The sequence below is a fragment of the Notolabrus celidotus genome, chromosome 11, assembly GCF_009762535.1.
Source record: "Notolabrus celidotus isolate fNotCel1 chromosome 11, fNotCel1.pri, whole genome shotgun sequence".
NCBI lineage: Eukaryota > Metazoa > Chordata > Actinopteri > Labriformes > Labridae > Notolabrus > Notolabrus celidotus.
The window spans coordinates 29978368-29990911 of NC_048282.1; the positions used below are offsets into that span (position 1 = coordinate 29978368).

Below are 12544 nucleotides of genomic sequence, written 5' to 3' on the forward strand. Positions count from 1 at the left end.
CAACACACAGGAACTTGTGATTGCTCAACGTGTTGCCCTCTGAGACATCCATCATGGAGATGAACAAACAACAAGCACATGAGATAAAACTCTAAGGGAAGAAATGTCACCCACAGCAAGAGAGGAAAACTCTATGGAAAAGGTAAAATATAATTTATTGCATTTGTTTACAGTTTATTATCTTTATGCCAGCTCCAGATTCATAGATTATTGGATAATAGTAATAAAACACGTATTACATTTATAGACACGTTGAGCTTTAAGAAAGTAAGACAGTCACGTAGCATGAATTATCCTTTTGAAGTCAGTGGGAACAGTAACACTAAATGTCAAAAGTCGTATCCATCATTAAAATAATTTACATAATAATAATAATAATTTTATCTATAGAGCATTTTACAAAATACAAGTTACAAAGGGCATATAGCTACAGAAGAGGATTAGGGCCACTGGAAAAAAAAATTAAGGTATACATTTTTATTATTATTATTATTATGAGAAAAAAGTCATAATTCTGAGATTAAAGTCAGAATTCTATGTGTGTGTGTGTGTGTGTGTGTGTGTGTGTGTGTGTGTGTGTGTGTGTGTGTGTGTGTGTGTGTGTGTGTTTCCTGTCGGTGTTTTGTTTGTTTTTTGTTTTGTTTGTTTTTATTTAAAAAGTAAGTAATGGTTGTTAGACCACATAATCTTTTGGAAGCAGGGGCAGCCTTCTTTTGCCTTGGGGATGTTGCTATTGTAAGCATCTGAGGACTATCTGTGGATCTGTGGATCCTTAAATTCTGCAACACCCTGCTAGTTATTTTTCGTGGTGTCCTATGTGTGAGTGTGTATATGTTAAGAAAACAAAAAATCACAAATAAAATATTCAAAAAAAAAAAAAAATGTGAGAATTCTATGAAAAAAGACAGTATTCTAAGAAAAAAGTCTGAATTCTTAGATTAAAGTCATAATTCTGAGAAAAAAGGTCAGAATTATCCAAGGGTACCCTACTGCAGGCAAGATGGCGCCGCCACAACATCCACACCGGAAGTCCATACCGGAAGTCCATACCGGAAGTTACAAAGCTAAAAACGTTGCAATAACACCCACACCGGAAGTCCATACCAGAAGTTACAAAAATAAAAGCCTTCAAAAAACAGGAACGTGAACGCAAAATAAAAGCCTTCAAAAACACGTAGGTTTACGCGTAATTCTATGAACTTTTTTGCACTTACATTTTAATCGTATCAGTATTATTGACTAGTTGATTGACTCCAAAAGTGTATAGGCTGTTGAGAATTCAAGTTACTTAGAAGCCTGCACGAATCACTAAGTTATAGTGTTAACGTCTCAGCCATGCACAGCCTTTTGTTCCGAGTGTGTGTTGAAATACTTAAAGCTGATTATGATGCTGCCATGATGACATCTGCATATGCCTCTCTTGTTTTGTCTGGGTCATATGTTATTTTATGTTGTGTTAGCCTGACTGTACCTCACCTGTGGTGTGTGTCCTGCCCCTGCACACCTGCTTGCCTTTGACTGATTCCCCCAGTGACCCCTCTTCCTTCCTGCACAGCTGTTCCCCACAGGTTCAATATGATAACTGTGCAGCGTGCAGGAGTCTCTTTCCATGGGGACTTGTCACATTATCTAAGTTTGCTGTAGTGTTTGTTCCAAATTACCTTGCATGCTGTCTGCCTATGTGATCACATGTATAGATTAATGAATGAATGAAATACAGATCCAGAGTAGATCCACAGTCACGAGAGAAGAGCAGAATGTTATCTATGGTGCAGGGGCGAGTGGAGGAGGAAAATGTAGAGGTGTGTGGTGACTGTTTCTTTTTTAACATAATTTGTAACACGTTACAATGACACAGTGACAGGGGTGTTCATTAACCACAAGAACAAACGGAGGGAATGGTTTCTCCTTCTATTTTGAGACATTAGATGGGCGTAAACACTCTGAGCTTGTCAAACAGTTTTATTCAGATTGAATGCTTGATGCATGTACACCAATGTCTTAACAAGATCACTTTATTTGGCATCCATGAAAACATTGAAGTTGGAACCTTCAATTAGAATGACTAGAAAAACTGCAAATGTATACATAGCTACTGTTTCTTTCCATCCAACCCCTACTTGAAATGTAGAATTATACTTTATTTTATGTTCTTTTAATGTTATATGTATGATGTCTTAACCCTTTTGTATTGATAATGTTGTACTTGAAAAAGAACAATGCACTTTTACTATTACAAACTCCAAATCAACATAGAATATTAGGACTAAAATATTTCAACTTGAGGCACCACTGTCAGCCACTGATGATAGATGTACAGTACACATTTCTGGGGAGCCTCTGTTGTTTTTGTGGTGAATATAGATCTCTGTGTACAGCTTGAGTGTATTTTCCCTCTTACTTACAGTCTTTTCCTTCTCATCCCCTCCCCCCACACACACTAACACTCTACATTATTCTGTTCTTCATACACAGCGGGATCTCTCTCACTCACTCTCTCTATCACAATTAGCTTTCTGCTAATTGATTTAGCAGCGACAGACTAATGCAATCAATACGCTACACGAAGAAGAAACTTCCAGTTCGAAGCATCCGGCATTGGGTAGAGAGGGGGTTAAAGAATCACTTCCGGTATGGACTTCCGGTATGGACTTCCGGTGTGGATGTTGTGGCGGCGCCATCTTGCCTGCAGTAGGGTGCCTCTCGAATTATGAGAAAAAAAAGTCATATTTGTGACTTTAATCTAAGAATTTTGACTTTAATCTCAGAATTATGACTTTTTTCTCATAATAAAATATAATAAAAAAAGATGTTGACCTTTTTTTTTGTCCCAGTGGCCCTAATCCTCCAGTAAAGCTATGTGTGGTGTTAATTGTTGCATTTATAAATATTGAAATTATGTCTGTTTTATAAATAATTCTTAATTCTTCCATCTTATTTGCAACATAGTAGACTCGAAGTGTCTCCATGCTACTTCAATGAAGTGCCGCATGTTGTAACTTTCTTATCTCTCTAAAAGAGCAATAAACATTTTTTTCTTATCACCGTGTTATGTCAACATTTGTGTCTGTCTCCCTCGGGCTGTGATTGGCTGACGGACCTGTCACTCTTTGTGTCCTTGCCGCCTACTTCCGCCCTGTTCCAGTGGCAGTTACTCATCGATTGTTAATATCAATAGAGCTCTAATTCCACCCTAACTCTCAGGTATATTCAAATGAAATGTTTATGTTTTTTATGTATGTGTTTATAACGTGACATTCCCTCTGCTTTCTAACCTCTGATCGACGTTTTAATTCAGTCCAGCAGTGAAGCTAAAGCCGAGCTAGCTAGTGGAATAGCTTGCTAACTATTAGCAGAGGCTCTTTGGGGAAAGAAGAGTTTCCTAAAGCAGGATGGACTGTTGTTGTCTTTCTGTTCATTGCATGTACAAAGTAATATTACGCTTAACCGATGGACTTAACATTAGGCTTAATGAGTCCGATCTGTTGCAGGTTGTGTACTTGGCAGCCTGTGATGCTTGGAGAGAGGCTGGGCTGCAGGGACAGGCCAATGGTGGAAACATGACTTCTGAGTAACACTGAGTAACTTTCTCTGCTCAGTATGAACAGCGAGGAAGAGTTTTACGACGCGGAGACAGGTGAGACAGACTCCACAGAAGTTTCAGAAACCCCACTCCCTTTGTGCCTACTCTTGATGATAATAAATCTTCTTCTTCTTCTTCTCTCACCTCCTCTCTTGTGTGCAACAGGGCTGGAGTCAGATGATTCCTGTGAAGTCAGTTTCAAGGATGCCCTGGTGACTGGTGGCAGCTCCACACAGGAGAATGGAGTGTGGGAGCGCAGGTGAGGAATCCTTGCACAAGTGTGGTATGCATGCATTCATGTATGTGTGCATGTTACCACATGACCACACATGGGTTTGGGGGGGGGCTTCATCATGCATGTACTCGCACGTACATGCAGACAAAGCAAGTGCAACCACATTTTAGTCTGAACACTTCCTCTGCTGAGCTGCTTGGATTTGTTGTTGGAGCAGCTAGTCAAGACTAACATTTTTTACTTTTAAGTCTCCTACATTTTGCTGTTGTACATTGTGTTCTCTCTAATGACAGGCTGTCACTGATTGTGCTCAGGTGCCAGATACACTGGGATTTTTCTTTTTTTCTCCATAATCTTTTTAATTATATTTGTTCCAAATGTGCACCAGGAAAACCCTCCCTGCTGATATGATCTCCAGGAACAATTTCAGTGTTTGGAGTATCCTGAAGAAATGCATTGGCATGGTAAGTTCTACTCTGACTGATCAAACTAAGAGATCACTGACTTTCTACGCAGCTTCACATGCTACTTTATCAGAAATTCTCACATGAAATTAGCTACAAATTGACAGATTCTTGGTCTGCTGGGAAATGTTTGTGTCAATAAGTAAATACTAGCATGTTTGGATTTAATTGATCAGTTCATATATTAATCATGATGCAACTTTTTGTTATTTTCTACACTCATCTGGCCAAAACTGGCCTAGAATTGGAATGTTTTGCAGCCATATCAACATGAACAAAAAATAGCATTAGTGAAAATCAGAATTCAGTGAATATTTAACACTTTATTACCCACTCCTACCATTAAAAAGCTCACACAACAGTTAGATGATATAATGCACAAGTTGTTTGAGTTTCCACAACATTGACACATTTTGAATCTGACTTGTTGTAAAGCTTTACTCTGAATTCTCCTGCTCCTTTCTCTTTTTTCTATTCTAGGAGCTGTCCAAAATAGCCATGCCGGTTGTGTTCAACGAGCCGCTGAGCTTTCTGCAGAGAATTTCGGAGTACATGGAGCACACTCACCTCATACACAGAGCCTGCAGTTTGTCTGACTCCATAGACCGTATGCAGGTACTGATAACTTATCACTCTGTAGTTCTGCTTTTAATGATTCTCAGCTTAGTTTGACTTCTTTCTGACTCAGTGTCTTTTGTGCAGTGTAATAAGCATTCATCAGTAACCAGAAATGTACTCTATTTATAGAATGACCAACTATTACGTTGCATCGTCTTATGAACGCCAGAACACTGTTCAATTTGCTCATGAACTTTCTTTTACTTTCTTTTACTTTCTGCCCTACTTAAAAAAAACTTGTTTTGCCCTGTTCACTGTCCAAAACTCAAAGATATTCACTTTCACAGAAAGACAAACACCGTCTGAAAGTAATCACTCTAGAGAAGCTGGAACAAGAGAAGGTTTCTTAAAAAGTGACTACACTCCAAAGGTCAGAACAGAGATAGGGAGAAAAGGTGTTCAAGTTTGCTGCTCCCTTTACTTGCAAGGAAATCCAAGTAAAAGGAGCAGGTAAGTGAAGTTGATTTATATCGCACCTTTGAAGAGCAGAGGTCACAAAGTGCTTCAGTATGACAGATTAAAAAGGCAAAACAACGATTTTAGAAAGACACATTACATAAAAGCAGACATAGATTAAACAATGACAAAAAAACTAAACAGATTAGTCCTCAACTGCGTTTCAACAAAAAGACCTGAAGCTAAATGAACTGGTTTTATCGGATGCTTTTAAAAGGTGCTTTGAATGCCTCAGAGTCAGATACTCTAAATGCTGTAAATGTTCAGCTTGATAAGACCCATTTATGATTTTGTTCAACTTGATTTTCTCGTTATTCTTTGGTCTCGATGTCTTACAATCACCTCTGGTATTCTGTTTTGATGTATGGCTACTTTGAGTTAGTTGAAACTTTGTTAACTGTGCTGCTGCCAAACTAAAAGTTAGATAAATAGACATATAAACAGAAACTTTCTGTCTGACTCTGTTCCAGGTTGTTGCTGCGTTCGCTGTGTCGGCTGTAGCATCTCAATGGGAGAGAACTGGAAAGCCATTTAATCCCCTACTGGGGGAAACGTATGAACTCATAAGGTATCAGAAAAGGCTGCTTTAAATAGCTTTGTTTTGATGTAAAATTATCTGAATTTAGCCCTTTTATTGATGTGGATTGTCTGATCTTCATTTTAAAGAGAGGAAGACGGATACAGATTGATCTCAGAGCAGGTGAGCCACCACCCTCCTGTCAGTGCCTTTCATGCTCAGTCTCTGAAGCAAGAGTTTGAGTTTCACGGCACCATCTACCCCAAACTCAAGTTCTGGGGCAAAAGTGTGGAAGCAGAGCCCAGAGGCACCATGACGCTAGAGCTACTGAAGTGAGTAACTTATGAAGACATCTGCACATCCGCTCACTTTGATTAGCTCTGCTGTGGTTGTGATATTTGAAGCTGTATCTGGTTATTTTAGTTTTTTGTCAGTCTATGCGAAAGTACAGCTGTTCCTAAAATGTCTAGCTCGCTCTTATATTTACCTTGTAACCACACATAAACTTACCTTTGTTTGAAGAGGTGTGAATTCAAGCAGCCATCAAGTCAAGCAGCTTTTAAGCAAAGGTTTTTGAAGCAGAAAGATTTGAAAATACAGTGGCTTGCCTGTCTCTGTACAAAGGTTACAAAATCTGCTTCATGACAACTCTTCAGATCACTAATTAACAAATGTTCCTGTAGAGCTAAACATTGAAAACACGGAACCATATGATTAAGAGTTTTATTGAAGTACTTTCGGTCATTTCCTTTTTACCATTTAAAGACTGCAGCTAAGCTTAAATAGCTGGATTACACTTCATATTTCAAGAGAAACTTCACTATTACATCCTTATCTCTTTGAAAGTAACAGTGTTGGCAATTGTTGCCATGCCATCTGTCCCAGCAAGTTCACGTCACTGCATTCACTTGTACCACAAACTAGCCCTGGAGCTATGCTACACATAAAAAAAAACCCAATAGTACCCACTATATAAATGTTGTAGAAGTATTAAGGGAGGAGGAGTTATTTGACAATGTTTTGAGCGCCTGGATATTCAGCCCAATTTAAAGGAGTTAGATTAATGCCTGAAGAAATGTGGCACAGCCAAGCGGCAACCTCCGGTCTAAAAATATGAGTCCAATGCGGAAGTACTAAAAACTGCAGTTCATCGAGGATCCACTTGAGGCTGGCTCCAGAAGTACCGGAAACCACATACACACCAATTCAAAAAAGACGATCTTTACAGCAGAAATAAACACGTTTATAGTCTGGTACAAACGATGAGTGTAGTCTGGATAGCTAATTTCTTGATCGGCACACACTGTACAGGGGTGATTTTTTTTCTAACCCGGCAATTTTCGAAGTTATTGAGATTATGAGTCTTCCAACTCGAGGCACAGCTGACTTGATTGACAGGCGAGAACACTGTAGCTGTTGGCTAGGAGGCTCAAAGCCCGCCTCTTTACGTCACAATCGCTCGACAGCAGCAATATGGCTGCCGCTGACGATTGGCTTCAAAACAGCACTTCAGAAACAGACGGGTGACGCCACGGATACTACGTCCATATTTTATACAGTCTATGGGCACAGCAAACGAGAGGCTGCTTGCTTGAAGTGCATCCTGGTTCATCATTACCAGAACAGGAATTTGGTTTTCTAGGTCAATTTAGCCCACAAAGAGGAATGTACTAATTCAAATGGCTGCATTTACAATCAACACTGATTGATATCTAATGTTAAAAGTAGCAAAATTCCAGATAAACAGACATGAGGTGATATCCTCTGTCCCCTCAAGAAGACTCAAGACTCAAGAAGACAATAAATGCAGGTATTTCTAAGATGTTGAATGACTCCTTTAACTTATTGGGATTTTCTTACAGACATAAAGAAGCGTACACCTGGACAAACCCCTTGTGTTGTGTCCATAACATCATCCTGGGAAAACTCTGGATTGAGCAATATGGAACTGTGGAAATCATCAACCACAGGTAAGATGACAAACCCTGAACTGCACGTTTGGACCTGGTTGAAAAAGCGGTTACTGACTAACATATTTTTCCTCATTCATTCATCAGTACAGGGGATAAGTGCGTGTTGAACTTCAAACCGTGTGGCATGTTTGGGAAAGAGCTGCATAGAGTAGAAGGTTATATCCAAGACAAGAGGTAAGAGCAGGTGCACAACATCTGTGTGAAGAGAGAGAGGATGTGATCTGTTTTCTCTGGGCTGAATTTGATGTCTCTATCTGAACCAGCAAGAAGAAGCGGCGTGTAATTTACGGGAAGTGGACAGAGTGCATGTACAGCATAGAACCCAAGTTCTACGACACAAACAGGAAGTCAGACAAGAGGAGCGGGGCAGATTCTAGAAAGCTGAAACAGGTGAGAGCTGATCAGGTTCTCATGTGACTGAAATGCTGCTCAGTCTGTTCTTTCATTTGTCTTTGACATGTTTTCTCTGTCTTACAACCTGAAGTTAATTGTGATCTTTCCTCCTCACTCTAAATCCTTCTCTCAATCGGTATCTTTTCCTTTCACAATAACATGCAGTGGCTTTAGTAGAAGGTAAGGTAAAAGTGTATTTGATATATGTAGTGTGCTACTGCTGTTGTCTAGTTCCAGTTATGTTCAAAGTGTAGTGTATGATTAGATCATTGCCAGCACTGATCCATTATGTCTTGCAATGACATGCATTGTTGCTTGAGAGATGTCTTGAATTTGTGGCAACCGTAGTTCTGTGAATCACCTGTTTGCATATGTACCATGCGTACTGCAAGCTTTAACTGTGTAGTCCCTGTCTTACTGAGGTATTTATTATATGTATGTTTTTCTGTGCGCGTGTGTGTGTTTGTAGGAACAAAGTTGTGCAGGTGAGGAGGCAGATGAGATGCCAGACGTTCAAGAGACTGTGACTGTGATACCAGGAAGTGCCTTACTGTGGAGGATAACGCCGCGGCCTGCTCACTCTGCAAAGGTCTGCATCATGTTAAAAACCCACCGAGAAGTTCACACATCTTCTGTATGAGAGATTTGTTTTGTAAAGATGTTGAATGAACCATCATGTGTTCTCTTTTGTGTAGATGTATAACTTTACCAGCTTTGCCATGACACTAAACGAGCTGGACCCCGGCATGGAGAGACTCTTAGCGCCGACAGACTGCCGGCTGAGACCCGACATCAGAGCCATGGAAAACGGGGAAATAGGTGACCACGGCCTTTCACCTAAATACACACAGGGAGAATTTAAAGTCAAACTTTGTAATGTTGATTCTGCCAAATGCAGTCATAGAGGATCCAAATGTTTTTCCTGTTTAAATCTTGCACTGAATGAATAAACAAGGCTGTCAAATTCAAGGATGAAAGGAAAGGACTCAACAAGTTCTTAAACTAGAAGCTTCCTCACCCACACACAATGCAGGACTTTGTACGAGTGTTTCAAACCTCTTCATTCATATTTTGTGTTTTGTAGATGCAGCGAACACAGAGAAGGAGCGATTAGAGGAGAAACAAAGGGCCTCACGCAGGGAACGATCCAAGGACAAGGAGGAGTGGTCAACCAGGTGGGTGTCTCTTTTTCTCCCATTTTTTTAAGGGATGTATTTTTTAAAGATTTCTTTGCTCTTAAAACCTTTGAGACTTCTTCTTCGATACATAAACAGTATAGAAGTGTAACGTGACCTACACCAAAAAAGTTTGGGTCTGAATGCCCTTAAACAAGTGGTTGTCTGTCTGTGAGCCACGTTGTACTTGATTAAATAGTTCACTCTTTGAAACATTAAATAAAGAAAATTGCATTTCTTTAATGCAGGGGTTCCCAAATTGTGGGCCGGGAACCCCTGGGGGGTCGCAAGACGCAAATGGGGGGTCGTGAGATGTCTTCCAGAATGTTTGTTTTTTAAGTTATCTAAAAATAGTACATTTTACCCTTTTATAGTAAAAAATATCTACAAAAACAGTAGCTAAACTTGAAATAAAACCTTGCAAATAGAAAATGTAATGAGTTTTCTACCTTTCTTTTTGCCAGATGACTCCTAAATTTAGGGTTAGTGAACAGTGAATTATCAAAAGCATCAGTAGCAGTAGGTTCATTCATAAAAGCACAGGAAACACAGCCACATGCTCATATAGGTAGGGTCATTTTCCGCAGACCAGCTACATGAAGCCACATTAAATCACTGCTTTAATGGATCACGGATTGTTGGAGATCGTACATGTATGTTTTCCCTTAAGTTTCTGTCTTGTCTGAAAAAATGTAAGTCGCCTTTGTCTGGAGACAGCATACCATAGGTTTCCACTTATGTAAAAAGAAAAGAAATGTACCAAAGCTGCTCTGCTTACATTACCACAGTTTTAGTGTACTAAAAATAAAACACTCTAAAGCCTTCTGTCAAGATAGTTTCAGTGTTATCTCTCTTGCTATCTAAGTTGAAATGTAGGGAAAGGTTCTTCGGTCATAATTTACCATGTGCCCTTGACTTCACATCACCCTCGTCATTCCTTAAACACTGTTATTATAAACAGGTTTTGCATGTTTTCTGTTTCTTCAGGTGGTTCCAGCCGGGAACAAACCCTCATACAGGATCTGAAGATTGGCTGTACACAGGTGGATACTTTGACAGGAATTACACTGACTGTCCCAACATTTACTGACACGAGAAGTGCTCAGAGTGAAGATCTCCTCTCTGATAGGATTCACTTTACTTCAAAGCATTTGTGTCCTTGGGGCTCACTGGTACTGTGTCTTTGTGGGAATCAACAAGAAACTGATAAAGAGTGTTATCAGACAGTTTATCAGAATATGACTGTGAAACCACAGAGAGAGAAATGTTATATAAAAGGAGAATTTTTAGAGTTTACTTACTTTAAATGTTGAAATCTAACATCCTCATATTCATAGTCCCTAATCTTAATAATAGTCCACATGTGTAACTCATGAGTTGAGGGTTTAATACGTGCAGGAACAAACTTCTGATGGATGTTTTAGTTCAGGTAATAGAACATAATCTCACCTGTAGATGCTCCACACACTTCTGTCCAGCTGCAGTCAAATATCAGGGGTTATTTAAACACATGTGTTACTTTTATATACAACTATAGAAAATACCTATTTTAATTTTAGATGTCTATTTTAGTTAGCTGTTAACATACCCTTTATATGTCACAGCTGGGACAATTTTCTGTGAATAGAGACTTACAAAAGAGACAAAAGCTGCTTATTATTATGTTTACTTGCACAGTAAACAGATATTGTTGGTACATTATGTTGTTGTACACCGTAACATAGATATTGTGTATAATAACTGGTGCATGCATGTTCACCAACATGATTATTTACACAAGCTAAAGCCATAAAAACCTTTCGTGCACTAAATATAATAGTGTAAAAACATTCACATAAAAGCATTAAAGGGACAGACTGATTGGTTAGAAGCAGGAGGTTTCTCACACTCATGATGTTGATGGGACATTCTGAGCCTTGACCGTCAAAACAATATTGAAGCTATAATTATATTTTGGTTTATTTCCAGCTCTATATTTTTGAACTACACATCCCATCATTTGGGTGCTGTAAACAGGGAGTGAAATGTTGCCATGGAGTCAGTCAGTTAGTTAGTTAGCTGTGGTCTGCTACTTGAGAAGTGTTTTTTAAGTCTGTATTTGTTTTTGTTTCTCTTATTGGCAGCATATAAAGAATGCCAAATTAGCTACTCTCAGTTTCTGTTGGTGACGTGCCAATGGACTTACAACTAACAGTCACTGAATTACTTTTATACTCAAGAAGATTTAGATACAGGTTATTTGTTGGTAAGTTATGGAGCATCTATAGTCTGATTTTTTGGGACATTTATTTGCAATATAAAGGAGAAGTTTTGGTGTGAAGAGAAAGCTGTGTCATATTGACTCCTGACATTTGTAGGTTACTGTGGCTGTTGTCAGAGTTCCCAGGTTGATGCCCTTACTCCATATTCCATCAATTAAAGCTCCAAGCAGAGCATAGAAAACAAGACTGGACATTGTAGCCATCATGAACCTATGCAAACTGATCCACCTGCTCTGCCCTCCTCAACTGTGAAAAACGAATAGAAAGTGCTTCACTCTTTAGCTAGTGGCCATTGTGTGCTACAAACACTACAGAGGCAGCAGTTAATGAATGTTGTGTGCTGATAATATAACGCTTACATACCTACATTACTCATACAGAGCAGTTAGATGCTATAGAGATGCTCTTCTTTGTTTCCTCACACTAACCTTTACATAAGCTGCACATATGAACTCTCCTTGTCAAATTCACTCACTGTATTGTGAAATGTCCATCGTGTCCTCTCCGAGCTGCTCTGGACTTTACTCTGAATTTGAAGCACTTTGTGAGGCCTGCAGACGCTCAGAGCTGCAGGTTCGGTCTCTTGGTCTCGTACTCTTCACCTTCAAGTTCTGCCTGGCATCTGTTTGAAAATGTTTACATGGTTTATGCATTTGTCTCATGTGTTTTTCTTCATATGGTTATCCACACAGCCACAGGCATCCATGTCATATTTGAGAAATAAATTATGGACTATTGAAATAACCATTGTTGTTTCATCTTGTTGTCTTGTCCTGTGATCATCAGTTCAGCCACTGGGTGTTTTAGTTACATTGATAATTCCAAACAAATACATTTTAGGATGAATTATCAGAAAGGCAAGTAAAACA

The 12544-nt window shown here is 39.2% G+C and overlaps 1 protein-coding gene across 2 annotated transcripts; it reads left to right on the plus strand.

Moving 5' to 3' along the window:
• Positions 1 to 35: 35 nt before the first annotated feature.
• osbpl2a (oxysterol binding protein-like 2a) lies at positions 36 to 12420 on the plus strand. Of its 2 annotated transcripts, XM_034696294.1 has the most exons (15): positions 36 to 142; positions 3146 to 3204; positions 3492 to 3637; positions 3749 to 3842; positions 4207 to 4282; positions 4763 to 4897; positions 5827 to 5924; positions 6023 to 6205; positions 7736 to 7843; positions 7931 to 8020; positions 8110 to 8236; positions 8709 to 8828; positions 8935 to 9058; positions 9324 to 9414; positions 10402 to 12420. In XM_034696294.1, the coding sequence occupies exons 3-15, from the start codon at positions 3601 to 3603 to the stop codon at positions 10502 to 10504; spliced, it is 1386 nt and encodes a 461-aa protein (XP_034552185.1). In that variant the 5' UTR covers positions 36 to 142; positions 3146 to 3204; positions 3492 to 3600; the 3' UTR covers positions 10505 to 12420. The 2 variants fall into 2 exon arrangements, with proteins under 2 accessions (XP_034552185.1, XP_034552184.1); XM_034696293.1 differs by lacking the exon at positions 36 to 142 and having other exon boundaries at positions 3096 to 3204.
• The last annotated feature ends 124 nt before the right edge of the window (positions 12421 to 12544 follow it).

Excerpts from the sequence above, each read along its gene's own strand:
- osbpl2a (XM_034696294.1), top strand. The coding sequence starts at position 3,601 with ATGAACAGCGAGGAAGAGTTTTACGACGCGGAGACAG. Across the intron at positions 6,206-7,735 it reads ATGACGCTAGAGCTACTGAA|ACATAAAGAAGCGTACACCT; the intron begins GTGAGTAACTTA and ends ATTTTCTTACAG. Across the intron at positions 8,237-8,708 it reads ATTCTAGAAAGCTGAAACAG|GAACAAAGTTGTGCAGGTGA; the intron begins GTGAGAGCTGAT and ends GTGTGTTTGTAG.